The following is a 23,191-nucleotide window of genomic DNA, read 5'->3' as shown; positions in this document are numbered from 1 at the left end:
CGCCATGAGGGGAATCATCTTCTCTGCATCTACCTTGTTGAGCCCCCTCATAATCTTATACGTTTCAATAAGATCACCTCTCATTTTTCTAAATTCCAATACGTATAGGACCAACCTGCTCAACCATTCTTTATATGACAACCCCTTCATCTCAGGAATCAACTTAGTGAATCTTCTCTGAACTGCAAGTATATCCCTGCTTAAATAAGGAGACCAAAACTGTACACAGTACTCCAGGTGTGGCCTCACCAATACCCTGTACAGTTGCAGCAAGACTTCCCTACTTTTATATTCCATCCCCCTTGCAATAAAGGCCAACATTCCATTTGCCTTCCTGATTACATGCTGTACCTGCATACTAACTTTTTGTGTTTCATACACAATTAATGGGGGGAAAAAATTGTAGTTGGAGGCTTCCTTCCGACCCAAAATTTTTAAAGAAAATAACTGGTGGTCACAGAGGTTGGCCTTTGATTCCGGTTGGAGGCCTACATTCGATGCACAGTGTACGGAGAGATGACTTCCCTGTACATAGGGAAATGCTGGAATCACGTGGGCCTGGACCAATCACTAGGTAGTATTCTCATTGATAAAAATTGGATCTTCATTTGTGCGAGATCCCATTACTATCAATGAGAATACCCTCTTAAATTAACACAGCATAATATTTTTAAAAAAACACCTCACATATTTAAAATTAATTGAAATTAAATATAATTAAATGTTTTACAAAAAATATTTTTGGGAATATTTTTTAATGTGTTTTAATAGAGCTAACAAACTTACCTTACTGGACAGGATTTTTAAACATAAAAATGAATGATTAAATTTAATTTTTATATGTTTTAAAACTCTTACACTAGCAAAAGTAAGCTCAGCGCCTGCTTTTACCGGGCGTAAAAGTTTGAAGAACATTCGCTGGGCATGAGTTGGGCAAATAGCCCAATCTCTGCCACGCGGATGTCCTTCTCCCGGGGATGCAGAGGATCTGTCAAGAGAAATCTTGACAGATCGGAAAAGTCGGTTTTTGGCGCATGTGCACATCGCCCCGAAAATCGGCTTTTGCGAGACCTCGCTGGCTCCGTGCACACTTCGTACAGACCCAATGAGGCCGGAATTTTCGGCACATAATATCCTTTACAATTTAGAATTTTCTTTTCAATTGTGTCTCGATGAATGCATCAAATTTTGTGCAAGAATGAAGCCTTTTTGAATTTTAGACACCTGTGCAGCTCTGTGATTACTTCTCACCTCTCAGGGTAACATAATTAGCACAACAATCGGTCTTCTAACTTACACCTTGGTACTTCCCAATGAGCAAGAAGAAAGAATGCACTGCCACATGTGAAATATTTCTTAATTCTATATGTGAGTAAATAAAGTCACACTCAGACCAAGCTTTAATCATACCGACAGATGAAAGCAATACAGTGGAATAAATGTCAACATGCACAGCAAACTGATGTATATGAAGGAATGATGCTTTAATACCCTTGCTCTCTTCAACACTGTTGCAACGTGTGCAACCCTCTTTCATACACACACACAGGAGTAAATTGGAGCTGGCTAAACTTGCTTAAATGGCCAGAATTGGTTGGGTGGCAGATTATGCCCCCAATGAGGTAAAAAAAAAAAATCATAGCCTATAAAAATCCTACTCAAGTGAATTACACTACCGCAGAAACTTGGAGATCTTAATTTACTCCCCCCCAAAAAAACAATGCATGCCAAAAAAACGGCGCAGATAATTGGGGAGCATTGAGCCCCAACTGTTGCATCCAGGAGATTGAGCAGCCAATATATCAAAGGCTTTGAACCACATAAAATAGAAATGGAAAAAAAAACTGGTATGGAGGCAGAAAGAAGAGGCTGGGAACAGAAATTTGGAAAATAATTCTTTTTACTTCAGGGTCATATAAATACATACAGGTAAAAGTACACTTTCACTTCTGCTTTCAAGCCAATAGACATATACCTTCACTAGAACAGCAATAGAAAAATAGTACAAAAATATGCATTATTATATGGAAATTTTGCACTTTCGCCATGGTTTCAGTCACTGCTGGACCTTTGTGCCACAGGACAACAGTTATTATAAAAACACCATTAAAGTGACATAATGATAGCAATTACAATTGTATCGGTGTTCTAAAAATGCATCACTTCATTCTCCTCATGGCTCTACAATGCACTGGCTGCCAAGCTTTGGGATTAGGGTGGAGAGGAGGAGCACCAAGGTGAACTCAGAGACAGCAAAACTAGGTATGAGTCTCAAAGCTGTAGTAATAGGCTTTCTGGTGATTACACAAAGTTCTTGGAGCAACACGGAGGAAGTTTTCTGCCATCACTGCAGTGCAGTGAGCAAGCTGCATAATGTTGGGCAAAGTAACCGTGTGACTATATATCTGGACATTATCGCATTGCATACCGACATGGGCACAGTTAACGGTTCAGAAAACAGCACATAACCCCCTCTAACAGGCTCTCAAAACAGTGGATAAGCATCAGTGGGCCCTGGTCTTGTACGATATACTTCTGAGGGAGCCCAGTTAGGATCTGGCAACAATTTGCCTGGTCCTTCGCAGTGCGATGTACAATACAGTCCTTGGTTTGGTGTTGTTGGATCTTCATTCCATCACCTGAAAGTTTCAAAAACCTTCTCACTGCCCTTCTCTGCAACCTTAACTTTTTCAGGATTGAATTCAATTGGCATTAATGAAGATGAACCATCTGTTAGGACACAAATTAGATCATTCCGTTAATTCCTCTGGACGACATATGCGTTGGAAATGTAGGAGGACTGCTCTAGACGTCAGAGAGGCGCTGAATAATTCATGCAGTTCAACTGCAACGTAACAGTATGGGTACAGGGGGCCTGCAAAATCCTCGGGCTGATTGCACCAGTGATCAAACTGGCACTGCTGGCCTCCGATCCCAAACTAGCTAGAGGCTCTGGGGTCGGAGCTGGATCATTTCATTTAAATACGTTTGGCCGCCACCTGCACCAGTACGGACACATTCTGGGTGCCCACTGGAGGAGAGGGGGAGGAAAAAGCAACAGAGGCCAGCTGGCACCAGCCGGTCGACATTCTTTATAAGGAAGTGGATATTACAGAATGTGCCAGCCAGGTTCCAGTGGTGCCCAAGCCAAGAACTTGCAAGTGGACCCCACCTCCTCCTCTAAACTGATTTGTACAAGGGGATCTTCCCGGCATCCAGATCGTTGGGCAGAATGGGAGCAGGAACTGAAGAAATTTCCGGGATGAAAAATTCTTTCCCCTTTCCCCCTCCTTCCTCCGATGTCACAGGCCACGCTTAGGGCAGGCACAAGTTCCCACCCCAGGCTCTATGGGAAGAGACCTGCGTTTCCAGGTCCTGCTTGGGTCTCAGCCGGCGTGGAGCCTCCCATCCCAGAATGCCAGTGGGCCCGAGGAGGTTTGGGCTCAGAATATTTTTCACAGCTTTTTATGGAATATATATATATATATATATAAATATTTCACACTTACCAATGAATTCTCATCTTGAGGGAGCCTGTCGCTCTCATCCAGACTTGGCAATGGAGCACTCCGGCCAAATTAGTCTGTTTTTTCATGTAAATATTTCTTGGCTTCTTCACTGTAATGTGCAATCAACTTACCATTGTTGCCCTTTCACTGATATACTTAAAGCAATGCTGTGCACTTCATGGAATCTTGGAAGCCATGTTGACTTTACATGTAATCAATGTCCAAGCTTTCTTATGCCTTCGAGAAAACACGTTTTATACCAAAAAGGCTTAACATTTGACCTGAGCAAGCAGTTCTGCTTTGGAGAAGTTTCATCTTTACACTTTGGATTTGTACACCATAGTTGACCCCCCCAACCAACACTGGCAAGGACTGTCACATTCACCAGTTTAGGTTAAATGCCTCACTTCTGCTTATCATCATCATAGGCAGTCCCTCATATCGAGGATGACTTGCTTCCACATCAAAAAGGGATGAGTTCACAGGTGTTTCAATGAAGGACCTAATATTCCAGGTTCCGAACTGCATATTGAAGGGTGGAAGATGCCTGTGCGTGGATTTTTTTAACATGCGGTGGCCGTTGCACACCAGCCATCACATGGCTTGACAGAGCTAGGTCTTGGTCCAGTGGCAAGGATTAACCAGGATGACTGGAGGCCAGCTCTAGTGCGCACACACATCGCAATGTGTGCTGGCTCGTGCTGCCCCTGTGCACTCGCCTCTTCTGGTCCACAAACTCATGTCTCTCCTGCACCCCGATCATATTGCTCTGCAATCTCTCGCCGCTCCTGATGTACTTGCCTGCGCTCCAATCAGCGACCTGGATTTTGGTGACGTCCAATCCAGTCGCCCTCTTCACAGCCGTCGCCCTCCTGCGTGCTGATGCTTACCTATATTATAACAGTAACTGTACTCCAAAAGTACTTAATTGGCTGTAAAGCGCTTTGAGACATCCGGTGGTCATGAAAGGCGCTATAAAAATCCAAGTCTTTCTTTTTTCTTTTATTGAGGCGACAAATGTGAATAAATTCATCTCGCATTGAATCTGATGCCAACAGTCTGCTGGTTGAAGGCTAAGATACTGTTTATCAGAATGTAGTGTTCCCAGCTGGTGGTAACTGAATGTATTTGCCAAAGCAAAAGTATCTCAATGGCTTTTATTCCCAGAGATTCTCCCTTCCTCTTGTCCTGACTTTTACTAAAGTACAATTCTACAGGTGTTGGCAATCATGTGGTACTTGTACAAGTGCAATTCTTCGACTAAGGGACGAGACAATGGGGGTGTAATTAATCTAGCGTACTAGCATAAAACAGGCAATAGCAAAGCGGCACCCGTTTTACACCCCGCCCAATTTTCTTTTTCATTGACTTGAATGGGTGTAAAACAGGCTGCTGATTCGCTATCAACCGTTGTGTGTTGCCGCCCCAGTCTGATTCCACCCCCAGAAAGTGTCAGCAGGCTATTTGACTGTAGAGTAGAGGGCAACGGACCCAATCTTGCCCATGAAAAAGTACGAGCCCCTGGATCATGGGTCTGGGAAGTCTGGCTCAATTTTCTCCTTTCCCAGTCCAAGCATGTCGGGCTAACTGTAGCACTCCACTGGATGAGATCACATAGCTCAGCTCAGAGAGGGAACTGAGCCTGGGATCGTATGATGTGGACGGCTAGCGCTGCACTGGACAGTAGCAGTGGATCATCGAGAGGAACTTGCCTAAATAAATGGAGGGCAGGCAGTACGAGTATAGCCTCCAACATTTTTTACAAAGAAAACCACCACAATGCTACTGAAAGCATGGTCATGCATATCAGATCACTGCAATAATTACACTTCAACTAACAGTAAATATATTAGAGAGAGAGAGAGAAAAAGAAAGAAAGAAAGAAAGAAAGAAAGAAAGAAAGAAAGAAAGAAAGAAAGAAAGAAAGAAAGAAAGAAAGAAAGAAAGAAAGAAAGAAAGAAAGAAAGAAAGAAAGAAAGAAAGAAAGAAAGAAAGAAAGAAAGAAAGAAAGAAAGAAAGAAAGAAAGAGAGAAAGAAAGAGAGAAAAAGAGAGAGAGAGCGAGAGAGAGAGAGAGAGAGAGAGAGAGAGAGAGAGAGAGAGTGAGAGAGAGCGAATATGAGAGCACGCGAGAGGATTAAGTAAGAAAGAACCTACTCAGGTTTTAAATAAATTGTGAAAAATAAGTTAACTTACAAATGGCATTGGGATGAGTTGAGAAGAAAATAGTGTTGCCAGGTCCCCTAAGAGTCAAAGAAATTATCCCCATGAGAAATTATTACGATGCATAAGGCTACCTGATCAGAAAACAACATGAAGGTATGGTACAGTGTCATAAAACCTGTGCACAAAATGGCTGCAGTTATCGCCTGTACAACAATGAACAGCGCATATCAAAATAATACACTATATATGAAGCCTTGGAAATATTTTTGAATGATTTGATGGTAGATTTTTGTTAGGTAAGAGTATCAAAGGATATGGAGCAAAGGCAGGTAAATGTTGAGGTGCAGATCAGTCATGAACTAATTGAATGACGGAACAGACTCGGGGGGGCGGGGGGGGGGGCTGAATGGCCAACTTCTGTTCCTATGTAACAATGATATCTTGGACTTGTTTTGATTGCCTGAGGGGGTCGGAACAGGAATTTTTTCCCTTATTGGCCCTACATTTCTATTATCCTTCCCCCCTCTCTCAGGGGATCACTTGGCTGCGGGAGGGGGAAGGGAGGAGGTGGTATGAGGGAGTGTCTGGCCACAATGCTCCAGCAGCATGCGTGGGGCAGACTTGATGGACCAGCCAGTCTTTTCTTTCCCATCAATTTTGTATATCATAAAGCCTTCAAGTGAGATGGGAAAAGACAACATTGTCAGCAAAGGGAAGTGTGAGGGGGGCGAAGAATTCAATAGATAACACTTTTAAATTTACCATCACTGGAGTACTTTATTTAATGTACAACAATAGCAAAATGATTTAAACTATTGTACAATTTCCCCAAGTGTTAGAAACGTGCTGCTACAAAACAAACTTTCTAGAACTGTCTTACGCAAGATGGATTGCAAATGTCTTTTTTTAAATCTGTAACTTACCATGAAAACGTATAGACAAATATATGGAGCTTTATCCACGTGGTGCCAAAGTTCCGAGAAAGCCACAGGTCATGCTGCAACGGGAGAAAACAACAGTGAGAGCTTCGACCAAATGTACTCGCTAAAAAACAAATTTTAAAATTTTTCACAGCCAATCAGTTACGATGGAAGAGGATGTAGATTTAAAGAAAGACTTGCATTTATATAGCGCCTTTCACAACCACCGGACATCTCAAAGCGCTTTACAGCTAATGAAGTACTTTTGGAATGTGGGAAACGCGGCAGCCAATTTGTGCACAGCAAGCTCCCACAAACAGCAATGTGATAATAACCAGATAATCTTTTTTTTGTTATGCTGATTGAAGGATAAATATTGGCCAGGACACCAGGGATAACTACCCTGCTATTATCTTCTTCAAAATAGTGTCATGGGATCGTTTACGTCTACTTGAGAGGGCAGACGGGCCTCAGTTTAACATCTCATCTGAAAGACGGCGCCCCCTCAGCACTGCACTGGGGTGTCAGCCTAGATTTTCTGTGCTGAAGTCCCTGGAGTGGAACTTGAACCCACAAACTTCTGACTCAGAGGCAAGAGTGCTATCCACTGAGCCACAGCTGACACTTTAAAAGATAAACTTGGCTGATTTTGTCTTTGGGTTACTCACATCAACACTGTAGGCCAGCAGGTAGTTGGAATTGACGGGGTTGTAGACCATCGGCACGCTAGGGTGGAAGAGTAGACGGACAGAATGAAATGTCTTGCCGGAATCGACCGATCGAATTATTATACCACCACGGCCTTTTTGATTCGATTCAATAGCTGTCAGAATGGCCTTTGTGTTTTTAAAAAAAAATAAGAAAAAGTTGCACATTATTAATAATCGTGTCGGGTTTCCTAGCTTGTGTCGAAAAAGGAAACTGCTTGCTTCAACTTTTTGAGATTCTCACCTTTTTGGAATGCACTGGTCCTACATTAATTCCAAATGCTTGCCGTATATAATAGTTCACGAGCAGGTCCGAGATATCAGCAAATGTTTTCCCATAATCCTCACTGTAATTCAAAGGACAGCACTTATCCATATTGTCACTAAATAAGGTAGAATTAATAAAAACCAGGCTGCTCCTTTCCTTAGCTCTACGGCCCGAAAAGAGAAGGGCCAGCAATATTTATTCTCATTCCTCACCCTGCCAAGAGAGGGGAGGGTGAGGCAGCGTTGAATTGGGATTAGTTTATCAAACTCCATTCTTCTAAATGCTTAATGGGTGGAAAGATGTAGAAGCAGGAGGTAAAGAGCAGCGTAGTAAACAACACATACATGAAGGACAGAAAACTGAAAGATGAGGGGGGAGAAATTTGGTTGTGTAGTGCCTCATTTTGCACCCCAGAGGAGCGATAATGCGCCTCGAATGACTTGCCGCTCGGCTGCGCTGCTTGTAATTTTGGTTGAGGTTTACCGGCGCAAAACGCTACCGCCTTGCTGTGTACTGTCAGTCAGATCATGACATCAGTACCCGTGCAATGACCCGCTAGCGCCCCGCTCGCAAAATTAGGTGTGGCCGCCTCATTTAGTGTCCTCCGCTGAACACGCCGGAGAAACCAGGCGGTCCCACCTTCTATAAGCCATACCTGCAAGCTATCTAAAGGGAGGTGCAAGAGGATTTATCGGAGGTCACAGTGAATACACATTTTGACAAAGCACTGTGCGTGAACCTCTTACTTGGCAGCGGCAGATTTATCTGACCTTGAGTTTGAGAATTTAATGGGTGCATTACTAGCACGCCAGCGTCACCTTCTACATGCTCTTGTTAGGCGGAGAGAAGATGCAAGGCATGTTAGCCATATTGGCTCACGAATGAGACCACGCCGTAGATGTCGGGACAGGAGGCCATACTCCCCACGGGTTTACCGGGAGCAATGCTCGGACATGGACATGTTGGAGGAGCAGTGTGTCAGAAGGCTGGGCTTCCGAAAGGAGGTCCTCACAGAGATATGCCATCTCCTGAAGGAAGACCTTCAGCCGGACATCAGCACCAGGACTGCGCTGCCTGTCACAGTGAAGGTCACTGTGATGCTGACCTTCTATGCCTCGGGCTTCTTCCAAGCTGCATTAGGGGATATATGCAGTATCTCAATTCACTGCACATCACTGCATCCACGACATGACTCGTGCAGACGAAGAATAGACTTCATAACGTTCCCAAAGAGCAAGAATAAAAAGAATGAGCGGTCATATAGGTTTGCCAGGATAGCGTGCTTCCCGATGGTTCAAGGAGCCATTGACTACACGCACGTGGCCTTGCGAGCACCATTCCAGAATACTTAGGTAGTCCGAAACCGAAAGGGATACCACTCCCTCAATGTGCAGCTGCTGGGAGACCACACCCAGCACATCCTCGCAGTGAATGCCTGCTATCCTGGCAGCGCACATGATGCGTTCATCCTGCATGACAGCACTGTGCCATGAATGTTTAAGCACAGGGGAGAGGCGTGGCTGGCTGCTCGGGGACAAAGAATACACCCTAGGCACCTGGCTAATGACCCCCGCTGCAAACCCACCACACCGTGACAGCCATGCGGCCACCCGCAACATCATCGAGCAGACAATAGGGGTGCTGAGCAGCATTTCTGATGCCTGGAGGCAGCCTTCAATACTCTACTCAACAGGTGTCGCTATACATTGCTGCACAATTTGGCCATAATGAGAGCCCAGGCATTGCCCCACCTCGAGGAGGAAGAAGAGCCTGCCGAGGCCCTGAATGGCCAGCCAAACCAGGAGGAGGAGCAGCATCATGAAGGAGGCACCGTGGCAATGCTGCTGGTACAAGGGCCACACGTCAGTGACTCATAATGCACCGCTTCGCTTGAATGGAGGAAGCTGAGGGATGCAGGCAATATTGACCGTGCAATGTGCTACGATAAAGAAAGACTTGGATTTACATAGCGCCTTTCATGACCACCCGACGTCTGAGCCCTGCGGCACTCCACTAGTCATTGTCTGCCATTCTGAAAAGGACCCATTTATCCTGACTCTCTGCTTCCTGTCTGCCAACCAGTTCTCTATCCACGTCAGTACATTACCCCAAATACCATGTGCTTTGATTTTGCACACCAATCTCTTGTGTGGGACCTTGTCAAAAGCCTTTTGAAAGTTCAAATACACCACATCCACTGGTTCTCCCTTGTCCACTCTACTAGTTACATCCTCAAAAAATTCCAGAAGATTTGTCAAGCATGATTTCCCTTTCATAAATCCATGCTGACTTGGACCGATCCTGTCACTGCTTTCCAAATGCGCTGCTATTTCATCCTTAATAATTGATTCCAAAATTTTCCCCACTACTGATGTCAGGTTAACCGGTCTATAATGCCCCATTTTCTCTCTCCCTCCTTTTTTAAAAAGTGGTGTTACATTAGCTACACTCCAGTCCATAGGAACTGATCCAGAGTCGATAGACTGTTGGAAAATGATCACCAATGCATCCACTATTTCTAGGGTCACTTCCTTAAGTACTCTGGAAGCAGACTATCAGGCCTTAGGGATTTATCGGCCTTCAATCCCATCAATTTCCCTAACACAATTTCTTGACTGATAAGGATTTCCTTCAGTTCCTCCTTCTCGCTAGACCCTCAGTCCCCCTAGTATTTCCGGAACGTTACGTGTCTTCCTTTGTGAAGACAGAACCAAAGTATTTGTTCAATTGGTCTGCCATTTCTTTATTCCCCATTATAAATTCACCTGATTCTGACTGCAAGGGACCTACGTTTATCTTCACTAATCTTTTTCTCTTCACATATCTATAGAAGCTTTTGCAGTCAGTTTTTATGTTCTCAGCAAGCTTCCTCTCATATTCTATTTTCCCCCTCCTAATTAAACCTTTATCCTCCTTTGCTGAATTCTAAATTTCTCCCACTCCTCAGGTTTGCTGCTTTTTCTGGCCAATTTATATACCTCTTCCTTGTATTTAACACTATCTCTAATTTTCCTTGTTAGCCACGGTTGAGCCATCTTCCCCGTTTTATTTTTACTCCAGAGAGAGATGTACAATTGTTGTGTGCCAGTTTTGGCTGCAATAAGAAACACAAGATGTGAGTGACTGTGCAGCTCATAGTGTGCCACATGTGCCTTCCATAGTTGAATAGCTGCTACTGTATGGAAGCGTGCAGATCTCCATTTGAATGTGCGTGGCTGCACAGAGTGGCTGTGTGAACAGTGATATTAGGTGACCATCACCTAAGATTAAGCAGGAGGCTGAAGTATTGTGAACACATATCAACAGTGAAACGGTAGTGCGAGAAGGGGTGAGGCGGAGTAGGGAACAAAAAGGTGAGCGACACTTAGATGGGCAGGGCATGGCTGCTGAACTGAGGCTGAAGGTGGCTTCACCAATGAAGAGCATGGACTGGTACACATAGTGAAGGAGCAGGTACTGAAAAAACTTTATATTGTGTGAGACAGTGAGGTTCACATTATGGCATTGCAACGTTAATAGAAAGGGTACTCACCCTGACGATCCTAGTGAAGTCATTGAACTTCTTGCAACATTGTGCTGCAGTTCTGGCCACCATGTTCCTGGCGGGGCCACCTCCCTCCATAGTCTCCTGAAGATTCTCGGAGTGGGCCTCCTTTCACTGGATGGTTGCAGCACGTTCCACCGCCTCGATTAAGGTGTCGATGGCCGTGGGCGAGATGTGGTGGGCATGCTGGTGACCTGCTTGCTTCTCCACTTTCCCACTCTGATCAGAGTGAGAAGTTTAAACTGTGCATGCGCACACTTAGCTTACCATGCCTTTAAGAATCGGCTGTCCAGGGGACGTAGCGGCCTTCAGTTCCACCTCCCCAGGAGAATTGTGGAGTGACTGATTTAGTGCTCCCTTTCCCTCTTGGTGTGAATAAAACTAATTTTGCGGCAGATGGCGCAAACTTTTCGCTACAGTTACTGCTGCAACAGGATTAATGTCTCAAAATGGGCGGAACAAATTTCCAGCCCGAGGAGTATTAATGGAGGTGAAAGAATAATGTACGAGTAAGAAACTGGAGCAGACAATGGCAAAAGAGAAAATATAGGCATGGCAAATACAAAAGAAGAAGTGGGAGGTAACCTGTTGCGTTTACTGTTTTTGATAGTTTGAAAATAATTGCGTGAAAAATGAGTGCACAAATACTTGTATAACATCCTTTTGTCTGCTAATGTAATAAAGTCCAATGCCTCTCTTAAAATAGTTAAGTGTGCAAAAGGCTTCCATACAAATGAGTCAGGCATGCGTGCACTATTATCACACAATGCAATTTCCCAATGGCCTGTATTCCATGTGGCAACTTCTATGCATTTCTACAGCTTTTATTTATGTATGTTTGAGCTTTAAGACTTTGTTTAGAAATTTAAAATAAACTAACAATGTTGCAGTAGATAGAAACTATATTTGCACCTTTCATGCATTGAGTGCAATGAAGCAGGAAGTCAGAATGCTTCGGGGTAATTTAGTCCCCACTAATGGCACAGTGGTTGAACAGGATTGTGCTTGTAACTTGGTTGTCGTTTATTTCATGTGGTACTTTTATTTTTGTGGTGGTTGGTTACTTAAAAAAAAAAAGGGGTTAGATTTTTGGCTTGCCTAGTGTTGGAATCATACTCGGCGCTCGCAACAATTTGTATTTATATAGCGCCTTTAACATAGTGAAACGTCCCAAGGCGCTTCACAGGAGTATTATGAGAGAAAAAATTTGAGATAAGTAGAAATTAGGGCAGGTGACTAAAAGCTTAGTCGAAGAGGTAGGTTTTAAGAAGCGTCTTGAAGGAGGAAAGTGAGGTAGAGAGGCGGAGAGGTTTAGGTAGGGAGTTCCAGAGTTTGGGGCCTAGGCAACAGAAGGCACGGCCACCAGTGGTTGAGCGATTATAATCAGGGATGCTCAAGAGGGCAGAATTAGAGGAAGGCAGACATCTTGGGCGGGCGGGGGGGGGGGGGGGGGGGCGGTGGTTTGTGAGGCAGGAGGCGATTACAGAGATAGGGAGGGATTTGAAAATAAGGATGAGAATTTTGAAATCGAGGCGTTGCTGAACCGGGAGCCAATGTGGGTCAGCGAGCCATGGGGCGATGGGTAAGCGGGACACAAATGAACCAAGCGTCGCGAGGAATGCCAGGAGTTGATCCTCGGGCTGCATTCACATATTCAGGGTGAGCTGCCGGTGCCAAGCGAGGTTCTATCGGCAGCTCCCCCACAGGAAAAAACAATTTTGAATATGTTTTGAGGGGTGGCAGGGGGGTGGGGGGGGGGGGAAGTGTTGGAGCAGGAAGTGGGAGGGGATGGCAATCGCTATGAATGTGGAGTCAGGGGAGATTTCCCGCTACTCTTGGCTCCATAGGAAGATTTTTGACCTCCTGAGCAGGGCGGGTGTTGGGCCTGCCCTGGTCATGGGGAAAACAAATTGTAGAAAAGTCCTTCAACAGGCATTAGGTCCCTCATTAAGATATTCAATGTGTCCAGGAGACCTAAACGACGGGCCTGACTAATCCAGCAGTGCAGATTGGGCACAGACCGTCCCACTGCTAAATTGGTAGGCTTGTGCCATTTTACATCTGAAAAACGGACACATGCATCTCAATTTCTACCCCACATTTCTCTGTCATCAATTTGATGTAATGGATAATTAAAAGCACAATGTGGGTAAAATTCAACTTCAGCAGGGGGGGAGGGTGGAACAAGAGGTAGCCCATCCGTAGTGTTTCATCCAGCCCACCCACGCTTCCTTTAATATGGGCGGCCCATCCACTGCTGCCCATTTTGTGCTGCCGTTAAAGTTGAATTTTATCCCCTGTGATAGGTGACGCTCACAATGCTGCTGATAGTGCCATGTAGCTCAGTTGGTTGGGTGCTGGACCGGAGGGTAGGGAACCTTTCATGGGCTGGATAAGCACAAGTTAGGTGGGAGGATGTGTAATGTATGCACTTGTGAGTATGCTCCCCGGTTTGTAGAGCTGTTGAGTTGGGAGTGGCTTAGCCAGTCACATGATGTTCACAAGACTCAATAAAACCCCAGCCAGTTGGATTCAGGGTGTCCATGATGAGACAGGTGGTTGTGAGCCTGGTGGATGAACTGGTAATGTGTCGTGTGATTGTTAAACCTTTTGCTAATAAACCAACTCGTTCTTAATAGCAATGTGTTGCTATGAATTCTTAAGCAAAGAACCCATGCAGCAAATATATTACGGGACGGGAGCAGGATAATGCAAGAACCACACACAGTGCTTGTTAAACTGTCACAGTATGGTGTTCAGACACTCCGAGCTGTGGGCAATAGAGTCAGAGATCAGCATCGCTTGATGCTACCATCTGGTGGTGACGTGATTTGACTCTCCTCTGTGCAGCATTAGTGCGTGTTTGTTGTATTCACACCTGAGAAAGCTCAGCAGGAGTTGTTATGGTTACAGGCAATGCTCACTGGTGCGGAGATTGAACTCTTCGATTTCCCCCTCCCCCCAACATTATGCCAGAAGAAAGACACAAGGTTGTTTGGCTAGGTTATATCAGGTCACATATGTACAATAAATGTGAGGTAATAAGCTTCTATCACCACAGTTACAGACCCCACACATTATATAGTTAGAATTACTGGGTTAGATACAAAGCTGCCATGATGCAGATTTTACAACTGTAGTTTAATTATGCAGAATATGAATATTTAAATTTCGTGCTGCTGGTGATGATTTGCTAATTGGACTTCAGGCTGAAAGGCAACTGATCTTTGAGCTGTATTAAAACACTGCACTTAGACTTACTGAAATGCCAGAATGACGATCGGTGAGTTTTAGGTAATCTCAACTGAAGGGGAAATTCTCACCTTCACTGCTTTGGTGGGAAGCTGGTGGAGTGGATCACCTACCGATTACAGAAAGTGCCTGACTTTCATTTCCCATTGAAACCAATTTTTCAAAGTCAGTTCATTAGCATAGGTCCAAGGGAAGTTCTGAGCAGGAGTAGGGAGCACATAAGTGGTAGGAGAAAAATATTGGATGCAAGTGTCATTTAAAAGGTGTAGGGACCATTAAAAAGAGGGCATTTGAAATGGAGTTACAAAAATTCTAAGAGATCTAAGGACATCGAAAGCCCTGCTGGAAGTGTACTTCTGTATGTATCAGACCTGCGCTGTCCCTGGCAGGAAGATCTCAGATAGCCTCGCGCTACTCAGGGATACGATCGCCTACGTGCGGGACAGGAGGGTGGACACCTGCTTAATTAGCTTGGACCAGGAGAATGCCTTTGACAGGATATCACACACGTACCTGATGGACGTGCTCTCCAAGATGGGGTTTGGGGAGGGTATCTGCAATTGGACCCAACTGCTCTACACAGACATCAACCGTCCCAGAGGGTTGTAAATCTGTGGAATTCTCTGCCTAAGAAAGCAGTTGAGGCTAGCTCATTGAATGTATTCAAATCACAAATAGATAGATTTTTAACCATTAAGGGTTACGGGGAGCGGGCGGGTAAGTGGAGCTGAGTCCACGGCCAGATCAGCCATGATCTTGTTGAATGGCGGAGCAGGCTCGAGGGGCTAGAAGGCCTACTCCTGTTCCTAATTCTTATGTTCTTATTATGTTCTTCTCAATCCATTAGCATTGTTCGTTAAAACTGAAGGCGAAGGGGGCAAAGAAGTGATGCGCAAAGATGAAGTAAAAGAATCCCAATTGGTTGGCACATGTGCCAGCAAGTGGTGGTGCAGCCCAGCACCTGCCGCCCCTTACCCTCCAACCCCCCTCCCTCCATTTGATGGCTACCTCCCAGAAATGGAAATGATGCCTTATGCCACTCCACGACACCATACCCATGGGTCAGCTTCATAGCATGTCTGCAAGAAAATGGAGACAGGCTTGAGGGTGCACCCTCAGCCGTAACCTGTTGCCACCCTACAGCCCCACTCGTAACAGCCCCAAACTCTCCACCCCACCACTGGCAGCCGTGCTTTTAGCCACCTAGACCTCACACTCTAATTCCCTCCCTAAACATCTCCACCTCCCTCTCTTCCTTTAAGGTCCCCCCTTTAATACCCAAATCTTCATGCAAGCTTTTGATCCGATTTGTCTGATTATGCCTCTGTGAAGTGCCTTGGGATGTTTTTTCTTATGGTAAAGTCGCTATATAAATGCAAGTTGTTTGTTGCTGTTGTTATGAAGGGGAAGTCAGGATTTATGAAGGGGAAGTCATGTTTGACAAATTTGCTGGAATTCTTTGAGGATGTAATGAACAGGGTGGATAAAGGGGAACCAGTGGATGTGGTGTATTTGGATTTCCAGAAGGCATTTGACTTGGTGCCACATAAAAGGTTACTGCACAAAATAAAAGTTCACGGGGTTGGGGGTAATATATTAGCATGGATAGAGGACTGGCTAACTAACAGAAAACAGAGAGTCGGGATAAATGGTTCATTCTCGGGTAGGCAATCAGTAACTAGTGAGGTGCCACAGGGATCAGTGCTGGGACCCCAACTATTTACAATCTGCATTAACGACTTGGATGAAGGGATAGAATGTAACGTAGCCAAGTTTGCTGATGATACAAAGATGGGAGGAAAAGCAATGTGTGAGAAGGACACAAAAAATCTGCAAAAGGACATGGACAGGCTAAATGAGTGGGCAAAAAATTGGCAGATGGAGTATAGTGTTGGAAAGTTTAAGGTTAGGCACTTTGGCAGAACAAATCAAAGAGCAAGTTATTATTTATATTGAGAAAAATTGCAAAGTGCTGTAGTTCAGTGGGCCCCCTGGGGCTCCTGATGCGTGAAACACAAAAGGTTAGTATGCAGATACAGCAAGTGATCAGAAAGGCAATGGAATCTTGGCCTTTATTGTAAAAGGGGATGGAGTATAAAAGCAAGGAAGTCTTGCTATTGTTATACAGTGTATTGGTGAGGCCACACCTGGAATACTGCGTTTTGGTTTCCATATTTAAGAAAGGGTATACTTGCTTTGGTGGCAGTTCAGAGAAGGTTCACTAGGTTAATTCTGGAGATGTGAGGATTGACTTATGAGGAAAGGTTGAGTAGGTTGGACCTCTACTCACTGGAATTCAGAAGAATGAGTGATCTTATCGAAACATGTAAGATTATGAGGGGGCTTGACAAGGTGGATGCAGAGAGGGTGTTTCCACTGATAGGGGAGACTAGAACTAGGGGGCATAACCTTAGAATAAGGGGCCACCCATTTAAAACTGAGATGAGGAGGAATTTCTTCTCTCAGATGGTTGTAAATCTGTGGAATTTGCTGCCTAAGAGTACTGTGAAAGCTAGGTCATTGAATAAATTTGAGAGAGAGAGAGACAGTTTCTTAAGCGATAAGGGAATAAGGGAGCGGGCAGGGAAGTGGACCCGAGTCCATGATCGGATCAGCCATGATTGTATTAAATGGTGGAGCAGGCTCGAGGGGCCGTATGGCCTACTCCTGCTTCTATTTCTTATGTTCTTATGTATGTTCTTATGTTCTTAACGGATACTTCCGCTGGAAGTGCCAGCCCTATACTGCATGGCTGCTGCAGGTGATGTCACAGACCAGCATCTGCTTAGACCTGAGGAAGACAGGTCCCACAGTCATCAACAGGTAGGTGTACCTTCAGCAAGGTTTGCGTGCATCTGGACTGGTGTAGCCAATTGGGCTCCGCTGGCTGTTGAACACCCTGACATGCCTTCTTTCATACACTGCCGCTGAGAGAATGACATACTGTGATTGAAGTACTTTGGAAGAAGATCCAACATTACGGTTATTCAGGGATTCATATAGCTTAGTGCTGCCATCTTCCCAGTTTCATTGTTAAGGGCAGCCTCCACCAACATGAATCAGCCACCTGAGTGAAATGTGTGGGCACCGGAAGCTGGGCACAGAACATCGCTTGTGCAGCTTAACCTGCCTAGGTTCCCTCCACTTCTTCCAAACATGTCAGCTAGGAGGAAACCCAATGATGCAAAAAATAATAATTTAGAACAACGGGCACAAGGGCTCATGAGTGTTTAAGTGCCAGTCGGGAAAAAAATAAGAAAACCAGTTAAGAAATGGCTAAAAGAGAGTTACCTTTTTATTTATTACTGCACCCTTTCCATGACATTCAGTGAGCATGCCGTGACCGAGCAACTCTTGACACCCATTTCAAATGGGTTTGAATTTACATCGGATGCCACTGCATGCCAGAATAGCATGAAATACCATGCAAGCACCCCAAATTAATACTTTAATGAAGTGCTTGAAGCCACTGCCACGGCCCACCAGAAAATGCACTGGCCCCAAAGCAGGCGGCATTTCGAGGGCTGGTCCTCTGGTCATTTTGCAACATCGGCTGTCTGATTGGGGCTGCAATAACAGGCAGCAGTTACAACGGAAACTATAGGCTTGTGGTCATTTCTAGTCACGAGCAGATTAGGTCATGCAGAAACACTTTTCTAAGTTTATAGTACTTCCAAGATTTTCTCCAGTATATTACACTTGGGTTGAGACCCAAAACTGCTTCAGTTACCAATCTGAGCAAACAAATGAGTCCACTGCAGCTAAAGATTAATTGTAACTATATTGATGTCCTGCAAATCACACAACAACATGAATTTACTACTTACATAGGCACATAATCATTATTCATTTATTAATAGGGCTCTTAGAAACTTTTTCCCTTTTTTAAATAAATGTGTTGCTATTGACAGCATCTCTCAAACTCGCGATCTCCACTACCTAGATGTACAAGGGCAGCAGGGTGCATGGGAACTCCGTCGCCTACAAGTTTTCTTCCAAAGGCACATCCCATCCTGACTTGGAAATATATCGCCATTCCTTCATCATCACTGGAACAAAATCCTGGAACTCCCTCTCTAACAGCATTGTTAGAGTATCTTCACCACATGGACTGCAGTGGTTCAAGAAGAAAGCTCACCACCAATGTGCCCTTTCATTCTTTTGGGTGCTTGGTCCCTTTAATGGACTTGCAGCCCATTCAAAATTTCTCCCATTGAAAAGCCGGTAAACTGCCCACGCGGAATCTCCAGACAGGTACGCAGCTTAGAATTAAAAAACTTGCATTTATATAGCGCCTTTCATAACCACCGGACATCTCAGAGCGCTTTACAGTCAATGAAGTACGTTTGGAGTATTGTCACTGTTCTAATGTTAGAACGTTGCTCACCACCACTTTCTCAAGGGAAACTAAGGATGGGCAATAAATGCTGTCCCTGTTAGCGAGAGCCATATCCCAAGAATTAATTTTTTTTTAAAAATCCCACCTCTTGCAGCTAATTCAGAAGAAACTTCTTCACTCAGAGAGTGGTGGGAATGTGGAGCTCGCAACCACAGGGAATGGTTGAAGCAAATAGTATCGATGCATTTAAGGGGAGCTAGTCAAGCATATGAGGGATAAGGGAATAGAGGGTTATGCTGATAGAGTTAGATGAGGAAAGGCAGGAGGAGGCTCGAGTAGAGCATGTACTGGTTGAGCTGAATGGCCTGTTTCTGTGCTGTATATAAGAACATAAGAAATAGGAGCAGGAGTAGGCCATTTGCCCGCTCGAGCCTGCTCCACCATTCAGTAAGACCATGGCTGATCTGATCATGGACTCAGTTCCACTTCCCTGCCCGCTCCCCACAACCCTTATTGCTCAAAAATCTGTCAATCTCCGCCTTAAATATATTCAATGACCCAGCCTCCACAACTCTCTGGGGCAAAGAATTCCACAGATTTACAACCCTCTGAGAGAAGAAATTCCTCCTCATCTCAGTTTTAAATGGGTGGCTCCTTATTCTGAAACTATGCCTCCTAGTTCTATACAATTACTCTCCTCTATTGCCTTTCAGAAGAATATGATTTTATATCAGTCCCCTTTTCTGTTGCAGATGTTACTACGTGGAGCTCTATAGCAGAACTGCAGGGTACAAGAACAAGCGGCACGATCTTACCTTCTGTAGAGTCGTGAAGTTCCGCCAAATAGCCAAGAAAGTGGCAAGTTGAAAGTAGTCAAGGCAAGAATGATCTGAAAAATTGAAGTGCATATTAATTTTAGTGCTAAAGTACAAAATATTTTTGGAAAATGCTAGAAAACAAGTAATTTAAGTTTACTAAAAGTGGGGGAAAGAGATGCCACAAGCATATTCTATCTTTTGCCACTAAGCTCTCTATGTGTATGTGTATGTTGCACTCACTGTCGGAAAGATAACCATAAATACTGGGGGAACTGTTTAGTAAAAAGTTTTATAAACTGTCACAAACTGTGAGTTATTGAGGAAGCAGGTGTTCATTTCCTTGAAGCCAGATAATAATCAATAAACAGAGAGAGAGTATGAACTGTATATAAGAAAGAGAAATTCTCAATTATGTGATTCAGAGGTTAAAACACAGGGGTTAAAATGGAAATGAAAAAAAAAAATTGGGCAGATGTCCCACCCATTTTGCACCCGTGCAATTGAATTTTACTGCCAGTGTGTTAGAAAACAGTAGTTCTGCAGTTTTGAGGTCCTAGGAAAGAGGGACTTAATGTAGGAAATTGCATGATGAATCTTAACTTCAACACAAGGAACGTGTAGGATTGTGTATTTCTGCATCGGAGGAGTGAATATGACAAACAGGCACAGATAGAGACAGGATGAATTTCTCCCCTGGGAGTCAAATCTAGCAGAACTAGTGTTTCCACTTGAAGGTGGTAAAAATTGGCAGAGCTGGCCATTCCACAACACGGTCAAGAACAGGTTCCGCTTGAACTGATTAAAGAACTATGACATGTAATTTTAGCTGCCCCGCCCTCTTAGCGAAAGAGGTATGCACACAAACAGGAACAAAAAGAGGACAAATCTCACTTATGCTACTGGCCATCTTGCTTTTAAAAAAAATCCAAAGCAGTGCATTTTTCAAGTATTATTTATGTACTGGAGTACTGAATGTTGTGCAAATTATCCTATGGCTTCCCTAATTTGGTTTGTTCTCGTTAATGGAGAGCGAGGAACGAACAAACAGTGAATTGGCTTCCTATTGAAAGAATAGGCATTGTATGTTAATCAGTTCGAACAGCTTATCCTGGAAAGACCAAAACATTTTAGTTCAGAGGCAAAAAAATAAACATTTTGCCTGAGGAATTGCTCAGCATTTCCTTAGTACCTGTACACTTAAACTATGAAATGATTCTGCAACATCAGCACAGGACATAGTCATGTCACTTGGCTTGTATCCACAAGTGGCACAAAACAAAGATGTTTCCTCTCCGACCATAATCATAAACCACCATTTCTTGGATGAAGAGGCAGCACCTGTTGTGACACAGCCACTGGTGACTTGGGTTGACTCCGCCCCTGATTTCCCTTTATCCCTTACCGCAAAGCTCTCTACTTCTTTAACCCTCTGTGGCAGCTCAATCAAGATCATGAGCTCAACGTGAATAATTCTGATCCTGCTAATCTGTAAAACAGTTTGGTGTTGTGTGTGTAGTTTGGTGCCACAATAACATGAGAGAGGTGTGTACTCATTGTCCCTTTCAAACTCTCATGCTCCCTTAAATTATATGCATCAGTAATTAAACCTAGCCTCATTGTTGGCTAATTGCTCTATTTATATAACAAATGGACTTAGCGACTACTAGTATGTGTTGGTTGGTACAAAGTTCATACAAACCAGCAGGGCATTGAATTCAGTCGCTGGATATTGATTGCTCTACTGAGTTGTGTTAATTCAGACGACGCTTTACTTGTGGGATGAACTCAGTATTGATACCACTTGGTTACTTTTCATCCCTTAGAATGATATAGTTCAGCAACCTCTTTTACCAAAAGCATTTCAGCCACCACATCAAAAAGCTCAAGCAGTTTTGCCAGAGTCCTAACTTAGGAAGGCCAAGCAGGATGATTCTGAACAGAATTCTTCAGCCTCATCATTCCTCATGTGTCCACCCTCTTGTGCATTACCCCCTGCCACCACCTATGTCTCTACAATGGGCAGTAGGCTGGCTAGGTCCCAACCTCTGGAATTCTCTCCTCAAACCCTCCAACTCTCTACCAATGCTTCCTCTAAATATTACTGTGGGTGCACAAGCTGTTCATTTAAATGTGCGGCACCGCTAAGCTGCGCAGCCACGCTGCAAACTTATGAGGAACATTGCTCTCTACCCTCCTCTCTTACATTAAGACTATCCTTGAAATTCACATTTTCGTGAAACCTTTGGTCAGCCTCCTAATCTCGTCTTCTTTGGTAGGCTGTCCACTCTCCTCACACCTCTATGAAATGTCTTGGGACGTCTTTCAATGTTAAAGGCACTATCTGTGTTGTTATTTGTTGTGTACGCAATAACTGTTAGACTGAGTACAGTTTAACTCCAAGAAATATGATCTTGGCTCTACTTTATTAAGGCCCAAAGTGCTTATATACGAAATGGCTGGCCTTTTATACTTGGGCTGAAAACACATGCGTGCAGCCCAATGGCCTCCAACAGTGACGCTATCTAGTGGCTAGTGATACCAAAAGTACATACATAACAATACCCTGCTCTGAGATATTCACACAGTCTTTTACAAATTGAGACGATCCGGTATTTTACGCTCCTGCGTTGACCGTCTCAGTTCAACTCCAGCTTTGGGTGAGTGTTCAGAGTCTGTTGTGACTGGTGGCTGGGTGGCTGACCTAGTGGGACTGGCAATGGCCATAACCGGGATTGAAAGTCCATTTTCATTGAACCGGTCAGTGATTGAAAGCCCGATTCACTGATGACCACTGAGTCCTCTGATGACTGGGGGTCGGTTGGTTGGTTGGTCGTCGATTGCCTCTTCCTCCGACTGTTCCGGTTCGTCTGTGTGCCGCAGCTTTGCCTGATCCATGTTTCCTGCAAGTTTGCCCATTTTTGAGCTCGACAATAAATACTCTGTTGCCCTCCTTGGCCATGACAGTATCAGCGATCCACTTGGGACCCTGACCATATTTAAGAACATATACAGGATCATTTACAGAAATATCGCATGACAGTTGCGCAATCGTGATACCCTTGCTGACTTTGTCTTCTATATTCAACATGATTATTCAAGTCAGGGTGTACAAGAGATAGCTTGGTCTTAAGACCTCTCTTCATCATTAGTTCAGAAGGCGAGAGAGACCCCGGCAAGCGTGTGTTGTTTTGTCCTGTAACTAAGCAGTATGCATGACAGGCGGGTCTGCAGTGACTCTTGGGTTACTCGCTTCATACTCTGCTTTATGATTTGGACAGCACGTTCTGCTTGCCCATTGGATGCAGGTTTGAACGGTGCTGACCTTACATGTTTGATACCATCGAGTTTCACAAACTCCTGAAACTCCAGACTGGTGAAGCACGATCCGTTGTCGCTAACAATGTCAGGCAGACCATGTGTCGCGAACATGACACTGAGATTCTCAATGGTAGCTGTGGATGTGCTGGATGACATGATTATACACTTCAAATATGCATCCACCACAGCTAAAAACATCTTCCCCAGGAAGGGACCTGCAAAGTCTATGTGGATCCTGGATCATGGTTTGGACGGCCATGACCACAAACTCAGTGGCAACTCCGTTGATGCTTTGCTGAGCTGCATGCAAGTGTTGCACTGATGCACACATGATTCCAGCTCAGAATCAATT

The 23,191-nt window shown here is 44.3% G+C and overlaps 1 protein-coding gene across 1 annotated transcript in view; it reads right to left on the bottom strand.

Moving 5' to 3' along the window:
* The window catches only part of LOC139280859 (sortilin-like), a 200,037-nt gene that overhangs the window by 83,039 nt on the left and 93,807 nt on the right, over positions 1 to 23,191 (bottom strand). Inside the window, exons 3-7 of the mRNA XM_070900614.1 lie at positions 19,519 to 19,592; positions 7,545 to 7,647; positions 7,262 to 7,429; positions 6,597 to 6,670; positions 5,704 to 5,750 (exon numbers count right to left, since the gene is read on the bottom strand). Of these exons, the coding sequence (XP_070756715.1) occupies positions 5,704 to 5,750; positions 6,597 to 6,670; positions 7,262 to 7,429; positions 7,545 to 7,647; positions 19,519 to 19,592 (466 nt within the window). The remainder of the gene's footprint in view (positions 1 to 5,703; positions 5,751 to 6,596; positions 6,671 to 7,261; positions 7,430 to 7,544; positions 7,648 to 19,518; positions 19,593 to 23,191) is intronic.

Source organism: Pristiophorus japonicus, chromosome 15 (genome assembly GCF_044704955.1).
Source record: "Pristiophorus japonicus isolate sPriJap1 chromosome 15, sPriJap1.hap1, whole genome shotgun sequence".
Classification (NCBI taxonomy): domain Eukaryota; kingdom Metazoa; phylum Chordata; class Chondrichthyes; family Pristiophoridae; genus Pristiophorus; species Pristiophorus japonicus.
This window is presented reverse-complemented; position numbering and strand designations above follow the sequence as displayed.